Source organism: Leptonotus elevatus, chromosome 18 (assembly GCF_054856555.1).
Source record: "Leptonotus elevatus isolate MCC_2025b chromosome 18, RoL_Lele_1.0, whole genome shotgun sequence".
In the NCBI taxonomy this organism is placed as follows: domain Eukaryota; kingdom Metazoa; phylum Chordata; class Actinopteri; order Syngnathiformes; family Syngnathidae; genus Leptonotus; species Leptonotus elevatus.
Window position 1 is genome coordinate 13,812,896 of NC_141256.1, and position 19,098 is coordinate 13,831,993.

The 19,098-nt window shown below is 40.0% G+C and overlaps 1 protein-coding gene across 12 annotated transcripts in view; it reads left to right on the forward strand.

The window, feature by feature from the left end:
- LOC147158731 (DNA (cytosine-5)-methyltransferase 3A-like) overlaps window positions 1–18,878 on the forward strand; it is a 31,650-nt gene extending 12,772 nt beyond the window's left edge. For 4 of the 12 annotated variants that reach the window (XM_086061131.1, XM_086061135.1, XM_086061137.1 and 1 more), the window contains 16 exons: window positions 6,706–6,912; window positions 7,096–7,254; window positions 7,376–7,483; window positions 7,952–8,327; window positions 8,706–8,750; window positions 8,896–8,975; window positions 9,261–9,373; window positions 9,774–9,957; window positions 10,055–10,139; window positions 10,783–10,928; window positions 11,011–11,101; window positions 11,181–11,329; window positions 11,470–11,555; window positions 11,654–11,723; window positions 12,017–12,090; window positions 12,984–18,878. In XM_086061131.1, the coding sequence (XP_085917257.1) occupies window positions 6,706–6,912; window positions 7,096–7,254; window positions 7,376–7,483; window positions 7,952–8,327; window positions 8,706–8,750; window positions 8,896–8,975; window positions 9,261–9,373; window positions 9,774–9,957; window positions 10,055–10,139; window positions 10,783–10,928; window positions 11,011–11,101; window positions 11,181–11,329; window positions 11,470–11,555; window positions 11,654–11,723; window positions 12,017–12,090; window positions 12,984–13,125 (2,115 nt within the window). In that variant the 3' untranslated portion in view covers window positions 13,126–18,878. Of the gene's footprint in view, window positions 1–6,705; window positions 6,913–7,095; window positions 7,255–7,375; window positions 7,484–7,951; window positions 8,328–8,705; window positions 8,751–8,895; window positions 8,976–9,260; window positions 9,374–9,773; window positions 9,958–10,054; window positions 10,140–10,782; window positions 10,929–11,010; window positions 11,102–11,180; window positions 11,330–11,469; window positions 11,556–11,626; window positions 11,724–12,016; window positions 12,091–12,983 lie in introns of all 12 variants that reach the window. The other 8 variants (XM_086061134.1, XM_086061136.1, XM_086061138.1 and 5 more) reach the window with 6 other exon arrangements.
- The last annotated feature ends 220 nt before the right edge of the window (window positions 18,879–19,098 follow it).

Genomic DNA, 19,098 nt, shown 5'->3' on the forward strand with positions numbered 1-19,098 from the left:
ACGGAATTAAATAAACGGAAGTCGGCCATAGCACTTTCAACTGCTTGGTTTTCTGAATGCTTTCGCGATATAATGCCACATGTGTGTACATTTCAGATTGAGCTAGCTGTAGCTGATTCTCATAGCTCATGTCGTCCCTTTGAGAAATGATCCTTGAGTTATTCTTGCTCATGCTACTTTTTTTTTCCTGAAACGTGCGAGCAAGCCGTTGGGGAAACTCATAATTGAAAGCTGAGCTCGGGTGAAGATTTATCATTTCTAAAACCACAATCTTGACTACACTGAATCACATATGAGAGTCAAAGCTAACCACAGCTGCAATATTAGCATACATTACTGTTAGTAAACAGCGTTTTTATTGGAGCCTTTCTTTTTTTTCTTCTTTTTTTTTCACACTGTGGGCTTTTAGTAGCTAGTTGCTTCATTGCAATTCCCCAGCTCTGCACCTTGTTGCCATGGTAATGAAGACCGTACTCGGCCCACAAAATAGATTTTTCAAAAAAAGGGCGATAAGTGTTCTGTAATTCTTGATCTTTTGGAGCATTTTGGCAAAAACGTGTCACAGACATTATTAAGACACCTGGGAGCTGTTTTAAAAAAAAATGGCATATGTCTCCTTAAATAAACCGTTTATGTTAAACACAGTTGACATGATGATTTATTTACACAGGAAGGAAGTGTAGTTCATGTCTCTGAAGACACACAATTGGTTAGCGGAACATGAACCAAATTGTTCCGATTTGGAGGTTTACGTGTTGTAGGAATGACGGTTTTATGATTGTGGGTTAGCAGTAGCTCATCTGTTTAAGTCCTGCTCGACTAGTTGTTGGAGTTGGTTGCACATGTTGTGTGGCTGGTGAAAATATTGGACCTGCTATGTTGTTAGCAAGCAAGGGAGACCAAATCAGCAGACCGCTTGACGGCCCATCTTGCTGACACATTTGAGATGTGGAACCTTAGGACGAGATCATCACAGGCAACTGAGCAGCTAGCCGAGTGCATTGCCGCATTTGTTGTAGCTGGCAGTCGACTGCCACTATAATTACAACATCATAAACCGGCTTTGATTTGGAAACAAAAGGAGCCTTAATATGCATTTTGTAAATTAGAACGGCGACAATAGCACACAAGCATGCTAATTGGGTCAGACAATCGGAAAAAAATTCATGCTTTCAGACTAGAGTGCGTAATTATACAAAAGTCAGAAAGCAAGTGCCACTTCCTGTGAGCGTGCTCACTTCCTGACATTACTTAGCATCAAGCCACATGTTTTTTTCTGTGCTAATTCTCTTATTGTCGCTCAAGGCAGTTGGAATTGATAAGTGAAAAGCGAACAAAGGCGAAAGAAACAGAATCAGGAACATTTAAATCAATTAAATTAAATACATTTAACAGTGTGCATTGTTGGAGCAGCCGGCATTCAATGTGCAAAAAAATTCTGTTTGTGTGCAATACATACTAAACTGACACGCAACAGCGGCGTTACATTCCTAGCCTGAAACGGCTGAGGGTAAAGGTTAACCCCTTCCATCATTCTGTGATTTTTATACTATTGTGTGCACGTGTGTGTGTGTGTGCGTGTTTGTATGTGTGTGTTGGTGTATTGAACTGCAGCCAGTTGTTAACAGTCCCATTAAATTCTCGTTGCATTGCTGTTTGAAGGAAACATGGTAACAACTGCTGTGGTTTTGAGAGAGGGGAAATATCAGCCATTATTTAGCTTCTAAAAAAGCTCAAAAAAAAAAGAAAAGAAAGAAAATTAATCAAGGGGCCACTCAGTGAGCCACCATCTTTTTTAACCAGCCTTTTGCATGCTTTGATCAGATTTACCAAAATCACATTACGCACTACCTGCGCCAATGCTTAGACATGTTCTAGCAGGCGTAAAATGTAGCCGATTTTCAGCCACCAAGAAAACCACCCGAATACACCAGAATGCCCACCATGGCGTAGAACGGCACCAATGTCTTACAAATGTTATTATGCCATCTAGTGGCAGGGAAAAAGGACCTCGACACAAATCAATATCACACTCGTTTTTTAAAAGTACAGTACATCTGTTTAATTTTAACACAATTTTATTAATTATTATGAAATTACGTTATCAATGAGTGAAAGATGCAGCCATACTTCTATTAGTTTAAATGTTTTCCCCCTTTAATGTTAACAAGAGTATGAAAACTTCAAACAAATATTTTATTGTACATTTAGAACAGATATAAAATTTGTGATTAATCGTATGCGATTACTTATGATGAAAATTTGAATCGCCTGACACTTGACATAAGTGTGCATACGCAGCTACTGTTTGATATCAAGTGTCCATATATGCCTTAGAATCCGCATACTGTAACTTTGGTGCATATTATTTTCTTCTCATGTTGTTCTACTAACACGCCCCTTCTTTGGAAGGTTCAATGAAAAAAATTCAAAAGAAGTAAAACCGGGATTTAATCCTTGGATGCTCTCTTTATAAACTGAGGTCTTGTGTGATACGCATTATCGAGGCATTATCCCGACATTCCAACAACATACTACAGAGGTTTCATATATCTGCTGCAATTTCAACCCATTCTTCAGCACATTGTTATTTAAGGGCATGTTTTCTTTTTACTAGTTAGCAGTCAATGATCCTTCTTTCCGTCTGTCTTCAGAGTTTGACCCGTTTTGGTGTAGCTTGTAAAAGCAGCGGAGCGGCTCTCAGTTGAGTAGAACATGTGCACGTCTTGTCGAGTGAATGTGTAATTCATTTCAAATCTATTTGAATGGTGTTGAAGTTCCTTGCTTAGCGGCTCAGTAGAAATCAGGTTTGGCAATATTCTGCAAGTGAAAGTACCCAGAACCTTTAAAAAAATGCTGTTTGACTGTTTTCACATTTAAAAAATCTTTTGCATGGGCGTTAGAGGTCCTAACTATCACATCCAATTTGAATTTTTTTATCGCTTTATATAAGGCGCTTCATGCACACTTCTCATGCACGCATTGGTACGGATCTGTTGTTTGGTATCCATGGTGTCATCATCACACGTAAATCCCAGCGGCTTCTGCACATTCATCAGCACGACGAGCGACTCTGCTGTGGGAGTTCACCTCGTCATGTGTGAGCTGAGGAAGCCTGTAAATCAATCGCTTGCTTCGCGGCTGACCAATCAGCAGAGCGTAAGCGTTGAGAAGAATGTTTGAGTGTGTGAGTCAAGGAGACGACCAGAGAGGAAACTGTTGAAGGAAGAGAGACACTGAAGAGAATGACAGAGAGAAAGAGAGCCAGGGAGGAACAATGCCAGGTCCTATCTGTAAGTTCAATATTTTTTTTGTAATTTACTAAATGTCATGAGTGAAATCTCTTTCTATTATTGTAATTTATTTCAGCAAAATTAATTAAACTTTAAAAGAAATATAAAACATTTTTTATACCCCTGTTGGCATTAAGTGCTTATAGAGAGGATATTTAATGTGTTTTATGTTTTTAGTTATTTATTTATTTTGAAAAACAACATTGAAAGACTCCTCCACTGTTTGGGATTGCATTCATTTGAGAGTTTAGTTTGCACCCTGAAGTGTTTTAGATTGCAGCTTCAGATCTGTCAGAGTTGCAGTTATGGTTGTTTGGTTTGGATTGTCATTTTGATGGATTTTGAGCCAGCTGGGTTGAAAACACTAATCGAGTCAATATTTATTTATTCTGTATTTTTTTAAATGTATTTATTATCATTTTAGAGACTCATATCAATTCACCCAATTCCAAAAGGCTCTGTTGTATAGGAAATACGATTTAAAAAAAAAAAAAGAATACCTTAGCAAATGCATATTCAACACGATTTATTATTAATGAAACAAAACAAAAAATCAGTTGCACAGCCACATCAATGTTTTTTCTGTGGATTTAATCCCAAGATCATCAAGAATGAAAGAGCAGTCATTTGCCTGTTGACAGTGTGAGAGGGGGTCTTAACTCCTCTTTTAATGGTCCCGTGTTTGTGTGTGTGTGTGTGTGTCTGAGTTCACTCGGAGGTCAGGGTCAGTCACGGTTGTAAAGGTGTGTGTGGGGGTGGGGGGGTGGGGGTGTTGCTAACGGTTCATTGGCTAGGTCACAGGATGCGGGGTCACAGATCAAGGGGGTGTCACCGGGAGTAAACACACTGGCCTGGCCGCAAGGGTTCACTAAAGTTCAAAGTTGTAACTCATGGCAACCTTCCTGATGTCTTTGTAATCCGCGTGGAAATTCTCAATCACAGGAACGCTTGTGTTAGGCTTTCTTTTCGTCATTTCACCTCATGGCTACTTGAATGTGGTGTGACAAATGCTCAAGTTGCTGTGTAGTAGAATGACGTTGGTGCAATTATTTGAACAGCAGTTAATAGATGTTAGATGTGACACGGTGGATATAATAAGTCAGCACACCCCTGTTCAGATGCCAGGCTTTTGTTGTAGGAAAAAATGTGACCAAGATAGCTAATGTTGTTCCATCTTTAATGTGATCTATGATCAGTACTACTCCATTTTTTAAATGCATCTTTTCAAGAGGGGAAATCAAATTAAACAGCTGAGATAAGGTGCTACAATTTGGAGTTTAAGTGTGCACACCCTCTACCTGTGTAGACTAATTGGTATATGGAACTGTTCATAATTCCCTCCACCTTTGGATCCAGGTGAAGAAAAACTGACTTGCTTGGTTTAAAGATTTTTTGCAAAAACACACTTGAAATCTCCCAAACGCAAATGGAAAAGTGTGTTTTGGGTAGACTTTATGCTGATCTGATCAGTTCGATCGGGATAGGGCGATATTTAGCATTTGATGCAAAATTGGTGAGCAGCTATAATGTCTTAATTTGCCGGATTGATCAATGACGTCATTGGTTGGCTTTGCAAAATAAGACATTGCATGCTATATTTAATATTTTTTTATTTTGTATTGTTTCCATGCTTTTCAATTGGCGTCAAATATACAAGGGTTTTCACTATTTGTAAGTCAGGCACCCCCCCCCCCCCCCCAACAAATTGCGGCAGTTGACTATAGAGTAAATATAAATGTTTTTTTAAATAGATAAATTGATCCATCTTTTGATCGAATCAGTGATCGATTATCTTTTTTTCCAAACTTGTTGATTGCTGATCGGCCAACAAATCCTGATCGTGTAAAACCTAGTTATAAGTAAGACTAACATTCTAAACATTGATACAAGTATAAAAAAAAACCTTCATAACACTATGAGAAATTGTCTGAGTCTTGCTTTAGAGGCCTTGCTCTAATTAAGATCTTCACATTTTAATCCCTCAAATGTGTTTGATGTCTGACTGTCAAACAATCTGAACTGAACAATCTGCTGTAGTGAAAATTCCACTGTTATCATTCCAAGGTCTATTACATATATGGAGCAAAACGATGTCACAAAGTTTTAGATACACTGTAAACTGTATTTACATAATCATCCGAATATTTTAGAAACCTGCAACGATGTGGATTTTCTCTTTCACTAAACATTTTTGTGTATTTGTGTCAGTGTGTTATTGTGTGTGGTCTGCCGATGGCCCATGTAACGGGACGATTAGAACTTAGTTTATGAGGTCAGAAGTCAACATCAGCCGAGATGAGTTTTCGGGTCAAACGGAGGGGAGAGTGAATAGTCACTCTTACTTTTACTGTCTCTTTCAGTGAGTAATTTATGCAGTCACTTTACTGTTGCTTGTTTCACACATTCATTCCTTTAGATGCTGTTTACAGGCCAGCTGGAGTAGTGAACAATGTGCTGTGTAAATCATGCTGATCCATTCAAACAGCGAGAATTTTATTTGAATTTTTTTCATGGTCTGGATATGTTTTGCTGCTTTCTCATCAACCAGATTCCGACTGTTGAAGTGGGCTGAGGTCAAATTTGACTCTTTTCGGTAACACAAACGACAGAGCGGTGTCATGTTTACATTTGGTTAGCATTTGGCAACTGCAGTTTAAGCCTGATTTCAAATCAGAATCATTACAGAGCGGCTGGCTGGCTTTTGTTTAAATCATATGCAGGACAAAGGTTTTACGAGTTTTTGGTACCGAAAAACTGGAACGATATGCTCGTAAACTATTGCTCAATAGCGCTAATTATTGCCTATGGTCATGATTGTGCTTTTCCCTGCTGTGCTACTTCACACACTCGCCTCTCACGGCGTAGTATTTTCTCCTTCCTGAGTTGAACCCGGTGAACTGCATCGCCAGCTTGCACTCCCCGCCCTGCTTACTTCCTGTTTCACAGGATCAATTAAGGGATTGTTCTCGCAGCCTGTAGCAGCGAAGCCTTGATGTTGAACTGTTAACAGATCAACTGCAAAGGCCCACATTAAATATAAATCCGGGAATCTCTCTGGTGGCCGCGGGCTAATGTGAATCGAACCAAATAACTTTCTTGTTCTCTGTAAACTTGGGAAAGTCATATTATTGGTCATGTTTAGGGTTTGCCCCTGGAAAACTTGCTAAACCTGGTGGTCAGGGACGGACTAGGAACAAAATTCGGACCGTTGAGGGGGAAAAAAAGAACAAACACCTGCGACCCGCCAGGCCTATAAAGCACTGAGGGAAACCAACGTTCAATGACCTGATGTTGCCTGTGAATCTTTGTCAATCTTTTAAAGTTTTATTTGTTGACTTACCTTAACAAAATAATTCTGTAGAAAATTGTACTCCCTGAGTTGTTGACACTGACCTCCGCTTCACCTCCACAGGCAGAGCGACGAGCTTACAGGGAAGCTGAGATGTGCATGATGGATGACCTGACATCGGAAGCTGACTTCCAAAAAGAGGAGGAGCCAGCCAGCCCGGACCCTCTGCCGTCCCAGCAACAAACCGATCCCGCCTCGCCAACTGTTGCTGTGACGCCAGAACCCGTCGCCAGAGGAGACCAGGCAACGCCCAGAGAGATCGAGTACCAGGTGAAAGCCAAATTTGCTTTGCACGTTCTCATACATGTTCCAGACCATGTTGTACTGTTAGCCAGGACAGAGTTGTGTATCAGTTAAATTTTACTCCATAACACAATAACACTACATGCATTTTGGACCCCTTAATTTGGATGTGCTGTAATTCTACAATTTTAGTCTTTTGTTTTTTCACAGGATGGCAGAGGCTTCGGCATCGGCACGCTGGTGTTCGGGAAGCTGCGAGGTTTCTCCTGGTGGCCCGGCAGGATTGTTTCCTGGTTGATGAGCGGCCGTAGTCGAGCCGCCGACGGTACGCGCTGGGTCATGTGGTTCGGAGACGGCAAATTCTCTGTGGTGAGTGAATTGATCAAACACAGGCTCTTCTTCTGTTTTACAAGGCATTCCTGACCAGTTGGAGTTATTTTGCAGGGATATTTTGAGCCGTCTAAGATCACTCCTTTGCGTCATTTTCCAGGTTTGCGTGGAGAAACTCATGCTGCTGAGCTCTTTCTCGTCTGCCTTTCACCAGCCCACCTACAACAAACAGCCCATGTACCGCAAAGCCATCTTTGAGGCTCTGCAGGTAATACACTCGCATCTCCTCACCTAGTCATGACATACAGAGAAAAATATTGTAATTTTTCTTTGTTAATTTTGTTTAATTTTAATTACATTTATTTATTATTTTTATTTATTTTATTATTTTCAAAACATTTTTATTTAATTTGTTAATTGTTATTTTATTTGTTAAAAGTTCCATCACATTTGAAGACATTTCTTTAGCACATATCAACGGATAATGTCACTAAACATGCTCCAATGTTAGATAAAGTTTAGGAATGGGCTATATGACGAATTTCGATACCAGTATCGGCTGACCTCTCGTGGCTGTTGTAAGACCAGGAACTAGAAATTTGAAATCAGGAAAATAGAAAATTGCCATTAATTTCATATTTAAAAAAAAATCTGGATTTATAGATCTTTGTCTCTGTCATTGGATAGGCTCCAGCTGCCCATGGATGGATCATGTGTATGTTTGTTCCGTATCCAGGTGGCAAGTGTGCGAGCAGGACGACCAACTCCTTCCTGTGACCCGAGTGATGACGCAGAAGGTGTGGAGCCTCAGACCCGACAGATGATAGAATGGGCTATGACTGGCTTCTTACCCAACGGCCCACAATCACTGGACCCTCCTGAGGGTATATACGCTCATGCGCACGCACACACATTTATGTCTACACTGTCTATACCTACCGTATGTCATACTTGCATCATTTTCACAGAGGAGCAGAATCCATATAAAGACGTCTACTCTGAGATGTGGACAGAACCAGAGGCAGCATATACTCCTCCCCCTGCCAAGAAACCTCGCAAGAACGCAGTGGAGAAAGCCAAGATCAGGGAGGTGATTGACGAAGGAACCAGAGGTGAGCATAAGTTTACCGTGAAATTGAGTATTACCCTGTGATTGACTGGTGACCTGCCCAGGGGGGTTACACTGCTTCTCAAGTCAGCTCGGCTAGGGATAAAAAATGGATGCATTAAGATTTTCAAAGAAGCCTACTTCCATTCCAAATTAGTCAGTGAGCTGTCTTCCTATACAGAAATAGGATGTTCATATTCTTTTTTTTGTTCTTCTTTTCTTTTTTGCCTTTTAATGATAATACAGCTAAATTTGGTCTCATTTAGAGATTGGAACAGTTCTATGACAAATTGTCTTCAACGCTGCGGCATATTTAATTATTGCAATACAGTATTGTTGTATCCATACATCATTTTAATAACACTTTATTTTGTTTCTCCAGAGAGACTTATACAGGAGATTAAAAAGAAAACACAGAACATAGAAGGTAAGTAAGGTATCATGTTTTTTTTTTATATGCACAATGTAGGAGTAAATAAATCTAATATTTGATATTAAATATAGTTGTAAACATTGAACTAAACACAATGTTTGACTATTATCTGATTATGTTTATTTTCTCCCCCCCGCAGATATCTGTATCTCCTGTGGAAGCCTCAACGTCTCTCTGGAGCATCCGCTCTTCATGGGAGCAATGTGTGTGGGTTGCAAAGTAAGGTGCTTGCTGATAAATCGTGATTATTATTGAAAGATGCGTTCTTCAACTAATAGCTAAATAAAATGCCCCTTTTTTAAATTGAGTCGATTGAAATTCAGACCTCAATGATCCCAAAAGATGTGGTAATTAAGTCATGGGACTGGTTGCAATAAATAAACAAAACAATGTCATATTCGAGATAGAAAAGCGATTCATAATGGAAGGATGCAGTAAGATTTATGAAAATGAAATGCAAGATTTCATTGTTTCAACCTCTGTTTTTCTCCTGCGCTCTGACAGAATTCCTTTTTAGAGTGTGCCTACCAGTACGACGACGACGGCTACCAATCCTACTGCACCATCTGCTGCGGAGGGAGGGAGGTGCTCATGTGCGGCAACAACAACTGCTGTAGGTCAGTAGGCTGCTGTTGCTCTTGGGATTAATGTGCACCAGTTGAGCGTTTATGTGGCCAAGGCCAAGAGCTTAGACTGGACTTCAATGGAACCGCTACATTTCCTTTTATGGCCAATTGTGCAAAAATAGTTCTCTCCGCTGGCAGATTTCTTTGACTGGAGTCGCACAGGCCAGGGTCAGTGTTGAAGTGTGACGTGCGTTGCAGTTACAAGGGCAGGCATGAGTTAGTGATGATAGTATCAAAACTTTTTTTGTACTCCTAAAAATGCTCCAGTTATCTAATCATGTGTAAAGGAAACATTCGAGCCTAGTAAAATAGTCTCTTTAAAAATACAGACAATAATCCCATGATTACCATGTGTGGCATCTTCCGATTTTGTGCCTGTGTTTATGCTCAGGTGTTTCTGCGTGGAGTGCGTAGATCTCCTGGTAGGAATCGGCTCGGCAGCGGCGGCCATCAAAGAGGACCCGTGGAACTGTTACATGTGTGGGCCCCGGAACACTCATGGGTTACTGCGGCGACGGGACGACTGGCCCTGCCGACTACAGCATTTTTTCGCCAACAATCATGAACAGGAATTTGTAAGTCTTGTGTCGTTAGGTTACGCATATGAACTGCCACGAACGTTCCCAGACAATTGAATGAGCCCAAGCTTGTTGCCATTTTTTTGTCTCCCAGGAGCCAGCCAAGTTGTATGCCCCAGTTGCAGCAGAAAAGAGGCAGCCAATCAGAGTCTTATCACTGTTTGACGGCATCGCCACAGGTGTGCACTTGAGCGAGTGTGCGTGTGTCTGATGAGATCACAGGCGTTTAATCACAATATCACACACACCAAAAACAGTTGGGTCAAATATTACCCAAATTGGGTCAAAAGGGGACTGACACAACTTTTGGGGTAATTTATTTAACCCAAAAATGTAAATAACCCAACTTTTTAGCTTACAGAATTTAAAAAAATAACCAAACATTTTGGGTTATTTATTAAACAACAAAAAAAAAAATTATAACTCAACTTTTTGGGTTATTGAGCACAAAAAGAACCCAACTTTTCGGGTTATTTATTCTACACAAAAATAATCAAATTTTGGGGGTTATTGAATACAACCCAGATAATCAAATAACCCATCTTTTTACGTTATTTATTTAACCCAAGAATTTGGATCAAATGATTAAATCACAAAACAACCTGATGTTTTTGTGTTGGAAAAAAGGGCGAGGGGTCAAGTCATTTGTGTTGATTGTGCAACACAACCCAATTTTTGGGGTTGTCTTGTGCGTTATTCATTTGACCCAACTTTTTGGGTAAAAAGGATTAACCCAAAAGGTTGTGCCTGTCCCTTTTTGACCCAATCTGGATTATTTTTGACCCAACTGTTTTTAGAAATTGTTCTGTATGATGCACTCAGGTCTTTTGGTGCTGAAGGATCTGGGCATCCAGGTGGATAAGTACGTAGCGTCCGAGGTTTGCGAGGACTCCATCAATGTCGGCAATGTCAGACACCAGGGACGCATCATCTACATGGGCGATGTACGCAACCTAACCCATAAACAGGTAAGTGAAAGTATTTCTTCACCTTCACAAGTCTGCTTTCACACTCGTTCACATTCTGGTTTCTCTTGTTGTGTCCCGTTAGATCGAAAAGTGGGGACCATTTGACTTGGTGATAGGAGGAAGTCCCTGCAATGACCTCTCCATTGTAAACCCTGCACGGAAGGGCCTTTATGGTACGCGTTATGTGTGAAAGCAACAAATAACCGCGTTACTATTACAGTATTAAATTTAAACGTGGCTGAATGTCCGCAGAGGGAACTGGCCGATTATTTTTCGAGTTTTACCGTCTGCTGCACGAAGCTCGACCAAAAGAGGGCGACGAGCGGCCTTTCTTCTGGCTCTTTGAGAACGTGGTCGCCATGGGAGTCAGCGACAAACGAGACATCTCTCGCTTTTTAGAGGTACTGTCACCTAGATTGTATACAGTGCGTCCCTCTTCTCATTTTTGTTTATGCAACGTGATTCCCAAGTCATTCACCACAAAAAAATTGGAAATTGAATCACACTAAACATTAGAAAGTAAGCAACTCTCTCTGTCCAGTGCAACCCTGTGATGATCGATGCCAAGGAGGTTTCTGCCGCCCACCGTGCTCGATATTTCTGGGGAAACCTGCCTGGCATGTCAAGGTGATAAAAAGACCCTCACGCGCACTACTTCACACAGTTTGAAGCATTATATAATCATAACTTTGAAGTAGCTTCTTGAAAATATCTTCACCAAACAGACCCTTGAGCCCAATGACGAATGACAAGCTGGACCTGCAAGAGTGTCTTGAGCATGGTCGTACTGCCAAGGTATCAGTGTGCACGTGTTTGTATATGTGTTTGCACGCATGCATGCGCAATTCACTTTTGCAAATAAATAGTCACATTTAAATGTAAAGACAGAAATGAGTATATGATGTGATGGCTAAACTTAATGGAAATCAGTTAGATTTAGGATTTTTTTTTAATATTTAAAAAAAAAAAATTCTATATATATATACATATTTGTTTGTGTACGTGTGTTTGTTTGTGTGTCTGTTTGGTTCTGGATGCAAATTCTTGAGAAGTTGCGTACGATAACGACTCGCTCCAACTCTGTGAAGCAGGGGAAAGATGAGCATTTCCCCGTCTACATGGACAACAAGGAGGACATCCTCTGGTGCACTGAGATGGAAAGGTACGTTCATACACACGTGGGCGAAAAGGGAAGGCAACCCAAAACACAGCATTCTGATTAATATTGCGCTTGTGGAACACTGCCTCACAAAAAACTACAAATTTGCTGACTGCTTTATGGTATACGTCATTATCATATTTACCCATTCGTTACAAAGACGGAAGTCAATTGGAATGTTGACGCACGATTACTGCTTTCCTGGTAGAAACTGCAAAACTGAAGAGTTATGTCTGGGTAGACAAAAAAGAAAAAGGGAAGCTAACCGACCGGCTAAAATGACAGTCAAGGATCAACATTGGCCCGGCTTTCACTCGCTAGCATGAGCTAAAAAAAAACGACGCAATGCGCTTGTCCTCATGGGAAATGTGGTCTTCCTTCAGTCATAACATTACCGCTTTTGTCCATATGCCGCCGGCATAATCAACATAAACTGAAAGTTCTTTAGTGATGCTTTAATGTCGGCTGAAAGTGACATCACAGTGCCCAAGGGCTCAGGTAACGACCAATCATGGCTCAGATGTTTTCTGGGTTTGGTCATGTGATGTGCGCAAGCTATAATATTGAACATATAATTGACTTGACCTTCCGTTTAAGGAAAGAAAATAATAATAATAAACGAAGGAGCTAATACTCCTTGCCAATGAGAGCGCTAATGCCACCTACTGTGGTGGATGTGCAATTACAGTTTATTCTCGCACCGGAAAGAAAAAAAACGCGTCCTCCCCAGCATAGTACCACCCCCGCCCCCTATTTGAGAAACGCTCTGTGAAATAACTTTTCATGGCGTTTGCATTTTGTACGATGTAAAAAGCAAACAACAACCCTGTTCCATGCATTGCCGACTAAAGTTATTTAATATATATTCTCTAAAATGGTTCCATATGTGTATCCAGGGTGTTTGGTTTTCCCGTCCACTACACCGACGTGGCCAACATGAGTCGTCTGGCCCGACAAAGGCTGCTGGGACGCTCGTGGAGTGTTCCCGTCATCAGGCACCTCTTTGCCCCCCTAAAGGAGTACTTCGCCTGCAACTAGTCACACAACAACTCTCTCTCTCTCTCTCTCTCTCTCTCTCTCTCTCTCTCTCTCTCTCTCTCTCTCTCTCTCTCTCTCTCTCTCTCTCTCTCTCTCTCTCTCTCTCTCACATGCACGCACGTACATGCACACACACACACACACTTGTGACAACAGATAACTGTAAATAGTACACAGCTTGTACATGAAGGTTGGCTGACGCAGATGAAACGGATGACCAGGCAGACATACACGCACACATACACCACACACACTGCTAAGGACTTCATCCCTAGATCCCGTACTGGCTAATCTTGGTCCCCAGGTGCTAACTTGCACACACACACACACACACACACACTTGGTAGTGCAGTTTCTGTACTGCATATCACACACAAACTTCCTTCCACCTGACTTTGAAGCTGATGTCTTCTGCCGTTTTGCATTAGTTGCCGTCTCTACGAGGCACCAACACACAACATACATCACCAAAACCGTACCATAACAAAAATGTAAGACGTTACACGCGTATTGGAGGTGCTGCCGTTGCGTTACCAATGCAATGAACTGAAATATCCACACACACATCCGCCACACACACCAGCTAAAACCCGCGGTGCTGGCCGGGCTGTTTCGCCGAGGCCAAATGGTGCCACTTTCTTTCACGTGACATTTTTTACTCTTCTTGGTGCTCTCAGAGACTTTGTGGTCTCGGTTTGTTTTCAGTTGCCGCAGTTTAGGGTTCCTAGCGGATTGAAGCCAAATACTTCCAAGCAGGCACAGAGGTTAAACCAGCTACAGAGTGTACTCGAAGGCTGAGAGAGAGAAAAACATGGTGACTTTCACTAAAATAACTGCAATTTTATTCTTCTATTGAATAAATCTAAATGGATGAGTTAATCGTCAGTGCAGTGAGCCAAAGTAACATTAAATATACTGTATTTAGGAATCCCACTGCGGTGGTAGAGGGTACATTTCAACTCGTAACTAGCTGGGAATGTGTCTTTCAAAAGTATTTAGCGCCCTCAAGTGGCTAGAAAAAAAACTGAATTTAGTAAGATTCCATACAAAAGGTTATGTGCACTGTATTTGAACTTACTTGAAACGTCTTTTTTTTTTTTACGTTATGAAAACAATGTCAACTCCATTATATACACAATTTTTATCCACAAATAACCCCTGTAAATTTGTGGCAAATATAGCATTAGCATAGCAAAACCGTCATGTTTATGTAACTTGTTGCAGCTCTCACGTGCCATTTTTGGCTTTGTGTGTTCATGAACTACTGAACAACCCGATTATATTCTCCAGCATGCTTGAATTTAATATATGGTAGTTCGTTCTTAGCTTTGAATACAGTATCCTACTGAAGGCCCATTGACTACACGTTGCATTAGTAACAAAGCAAAAGCAGAGTTAGCATACAACACACCCTGGTTTGTGCTTGTTCTTTTTTTTAAAAAAAGACAACTTTAATCATTTATCCATTACATGTTGTATTATTTAGTTAGTGAATGTATGATAACATTAGCCCGACATGAGACATCCCAAAATTTTGCTTCCTCCAGTGTTTGCCGGCATGCTACAAACACACGTTAGTATCCATAATTAACACTGTTGTGTCGCATCTGTTACTGTTGTGTCTCATTCAAATAATGTGAGCGGAATAATCATTGGTCCAAGAGCCTGGCTGCTCCGCGTGTGTTCCGCAAAACCAGCTAAGAAGGCTGTGACGCTGAATAGATAGTCAATATGTGAGATTAAGTCAGTAGCATCTGTTTTTATTGTTTGATGAAGTTTCATTTAACCATTTTAGCTTCATTCGGTGAAATAATGAATATGTGTTATATTATATTATGTCACACTCTTTTAGACGTAATTATGGATTTTTATGTGAAAAAAGTAATCTCTCCATCACTGGGTAATAGATTACACGTCTCAAAACCTTATCTTATTTTTACTGTAACACAAAGGTGAGAAACAATGTTATTGTAATATGTACAATACCGGTAATATAATAATATTGCCATTAAATATACACATTTTTTGTATAAAATTTACTTTTCTCACATGTTAATCGTACTGTATGATGAAGTGCTGAGAGCACAGATTCGCTGATATGAATTATCTGTATATTAAAAAAACGACAATCATTCGATTGGATTTACAGTAGATTTAGCATCTGAAATGTGAATCTGCCGTTCATCGCGTAGTTTTGTTCAAACCCACCCAAAATCAATTGAGGGACCATATAACACAATTTTATTTATTTTCTTTAAAAAAATATATAGTTCAAACCTTAGAATATCACTCTGCAGTAGGTTTTCTGACCGTTTTAAAGTGTGATCAAAATGGCTCCGCTGAGTGAGGTTTAACTCATCCGGCAAATAGTATTCAAGCTTGTTGAGAAAAAATTGAAAGTAGCCGTAGCACTGTGTCGAAAGGAGATAAACTAACAGACCTTTATAGTGGGAAAACAGCCTCTCTTGTGCCTCGAACCTCTTGTGCTCTGCTGCTGTGTTGCTTAACTAAAATGGCTTCCCGTTTTTGCAGCTCCACTTTTGCTTGATTTCATAAGGGATGCAGAATGTTCTCTGGAGGCGGACATCTTACTCTGCAGACTCGATGTTGGCTTTTGCATTCCTGTGAGTGGAAAATATTTGTTACAGTCCGAAAACTCTTCACTTGGAAACACTGCGTCGTGAGCGCATTGGTTGGTGCAGGCCCTCTCGAAATTAAATAGAATACAACAGGGACTTTATTTTTCAGTCTGGTGCTTTTTGGTCCCACGTTGACCACTTTTTCTATCCAAAGCCTTCCAACCCTCTGACCTTCCTCAGATAACCAGCCCAAAAACTGGACACATACCGTCGACACACACGTGCACAAACAATCACAAACCGTAAACCAGCAGTTTTGTCTGTTATTTATTTATTTCCCCCCCCCCCCCCCCCCCCCGACATTATTGTTTACTCTCCGTTTATACAACCAAACTTCAGGTGCTTTTTCAACCAACCTTCAGGTGCTTTTTCAACTCTGCTCTTTATACAGCGCTCTACAAGTGCAGGTTACACACGCACACATAAACACACACAGTTTGCTGGAAACGCCTTCAGTGCGGTGCTGATTTTACTACAACTACGTCAACATGCATAGTCACTGTGTTTCCGCAGGCACTGCTGGTTGTGACGTCATAACCCCGCTACCCCCCCCCCCCCCCCACCCCCGTCCCTCTCAGATACTGCATGTCGGTCTGTCAGTGTAATCTCATGTTAGATTAGGGAGTAATGATGATAATAATAATGATAGTATTAATTACAATAATAATCCGTTATTGTGCGTGTGTGTGTATACCGTTCCAGGTTGGTGCTCAGTTTAGTCTCGGCCAGGAGGGGAACGAAGCTGGAGGAAACGTATATTACAGTTAGTTGTAGTGACTTTGTCTTGTCCGGAGAACTTGTGTGCAAGGGAGACTCTCAAATAAGAAACGTGTTCAAATAACACCAAATGCAGTCTGGCATCAACTGGGGTCAATTCACACCTTGTTTACAATACAGTGGAACCTTGAAGTTGAAACTGGAGTCAAATGTGTCATCGCACGAGATTAATTAAACCTAAACTGCACGTCGTTTCTGTAAAATCAACTCCCCATTTTCGATGTCGCTGAAACCCTGCCCAGATCAGCGATGAAGTGTAAAGTGATGGAATTGGAAGTGTTAGTGGAACACAAAGACATTACACCACAAAAAGGACAGGAGAAAATTTAAGGAAAAAAAGTATAGCCTAATAATAAGCAAAATGATCTGCCAACAGAGCAATAGCATTTTACTTGGCAAGATTTAGAAAAATGAGAAAATAATACTAGGCCCATATCAACCATAGTGGTCTTGAATTTTTTTTTTTTAGACTAAAAACAAATAATATTGACTTTTTTCAAGCTGTAATATATAGAACTATTTTCTTAAAATATATAAGTATTCACTTATGTTTGGCCAACTTAGCCTTGCACTGCAAAAAAGCCATACTAAAAATAAGATAAAATGTCCTAAACGTTCAACAAATTCTAGTTGTGTAATTGGTTTTACTATTATTCAATAAGAAAAAAAGTATTGCTCTTCTACTGGTCATTTCATGCAAACCATTGTGAAAGCCATTATTTGAGCTGGTATTAGTATTTTTCTTAATATTAGCTATAATGCCTTATTAAGTAAAAGTTAGATATTTTTACTTAATTTGAGATACATTTTCTAATGCAATTTTCAAGATAAATTTTCTTGTTGGACTTAAAATGAAAAAAGAAAATCTCCAGAAACAAGCGTTCTTTTACTTAATTAAAAATTTTTTTTTGTAGTGTTCCATACTGAGTTACACAAAAGAAAACCCTGATGTGAGCATGACTCCTTCTTATGATTGGCTCCAAGACAAGCCTTCCATCGTTCCGAATCTCCAAAATTGCTTTGCTTAATAGATGATGTGCCACAGTCATTTTTGGTTGTGGCATTTTCAGAATTACATGAGTAGAAAAGTTTGCTAATGTTACTTAAATCAGTCACTGTATAGTTCATAAAGGTTGTATAGCAGTCCTTTAACATATTATTTATATTCCCGTTATTTCCTATTGGAAAATTTGATTTGAAATCCCGACAAATGCTCAACCAGAGGGGCTCCATTGTATTTGTCATTGTAGTTGTTCGTTGCCTACCCATCAAAGCGATATTTTGAAGGAGCACAATGTCTGCCATACAAGAACGACATTTATATTTCCATTGCTAGGGCTAGCGGATAGCAATATTGACCACCCAGGCATTGCAATATTTTGTGATATTGTTCAAATGTCACGTCATTATTAGTCACCATTTTTTTTTAGTTAATTATTTGCTGTGATTTCTGACAGAATTACATTCCATTCTGTTGCATCTATACATGTAATTAGATTTTGTTTGTGAATTACAAACCGTTCTCACACCCTAATCTGAATATGATCGTAACACGCTATACGCTATATATGGGTCATATCATGCCAAGTACCCGTCCTTTTGTCAGATGCGGTCGTGTTTTTAGCCCTAAATGGTGTGCAATTATTACCTTTTAACTACTTTGTTATCATTTCAGAGCTTCTAAGAAGAATTTGAATCACTGATCTGATCAACCAGTTGCTAGGCCAAACAAGTCGGAGTCCACTGTCTGAATTTGCGGCGGTGACGTGAACATGTTTCTGTTTGAGAGTGCAAGGAGACAAAAGCCAGAGGAAGGTGAGCATAGTTTTGGTTGACAGCTGTCAAATGGTAGAGTTGATGTTGTCGGTGGTTTGCCTGTTGACAGCTTTTAGGCTGAGTGATGCGCAATTTTCAACACTGATATCAGACTCGCACACGAAAACAAAACAAAACAATGTTGTTCACATACACACACACAGCAAACACTGCACATACACGTACACCAACACGACATCTACAGACCCGATGCTGCAGCGCATTCAGATGACACTCATCTCAAGGACTACATGAAAGATGAGCTTTTAGGAAAAGTGGAACTGCTGGTGTTTCAAAAAGGTGCTACAATTGTTTTCTGAAAATAAGAAAAAAAATATATTGCTAGGAGTATAAAAGTTTGTCTTTACAATGACTGTATTTAAGTTTGTTGTAGTAATGAAGAGGCACTATTATTATTTTACTCTTGTATGAATATGAACTAATTAAAAGGCATTTTAACTTTGTACTTGAACAATGTAAGAAAAGAACCGTGAATTAAAAAAAAAAGACTGTTTCTTGTGATTTGGTGAATGTATTTTATTCGTTTCGTATTTCGAACAATGCAAATTGCTTCCTTACACGGTGAAAACAAACAACGTATTGTAATGCTTTTGCCTGTGACGATACGAACCACACAGATTGTTATAGTAGTCAAACGACATTTCATAACAATTTTTTACTTTGACGTAAACTCGGAATTGTCAGTGGGACAGAATCAGAATCATCTTTATTGAGGAATTTG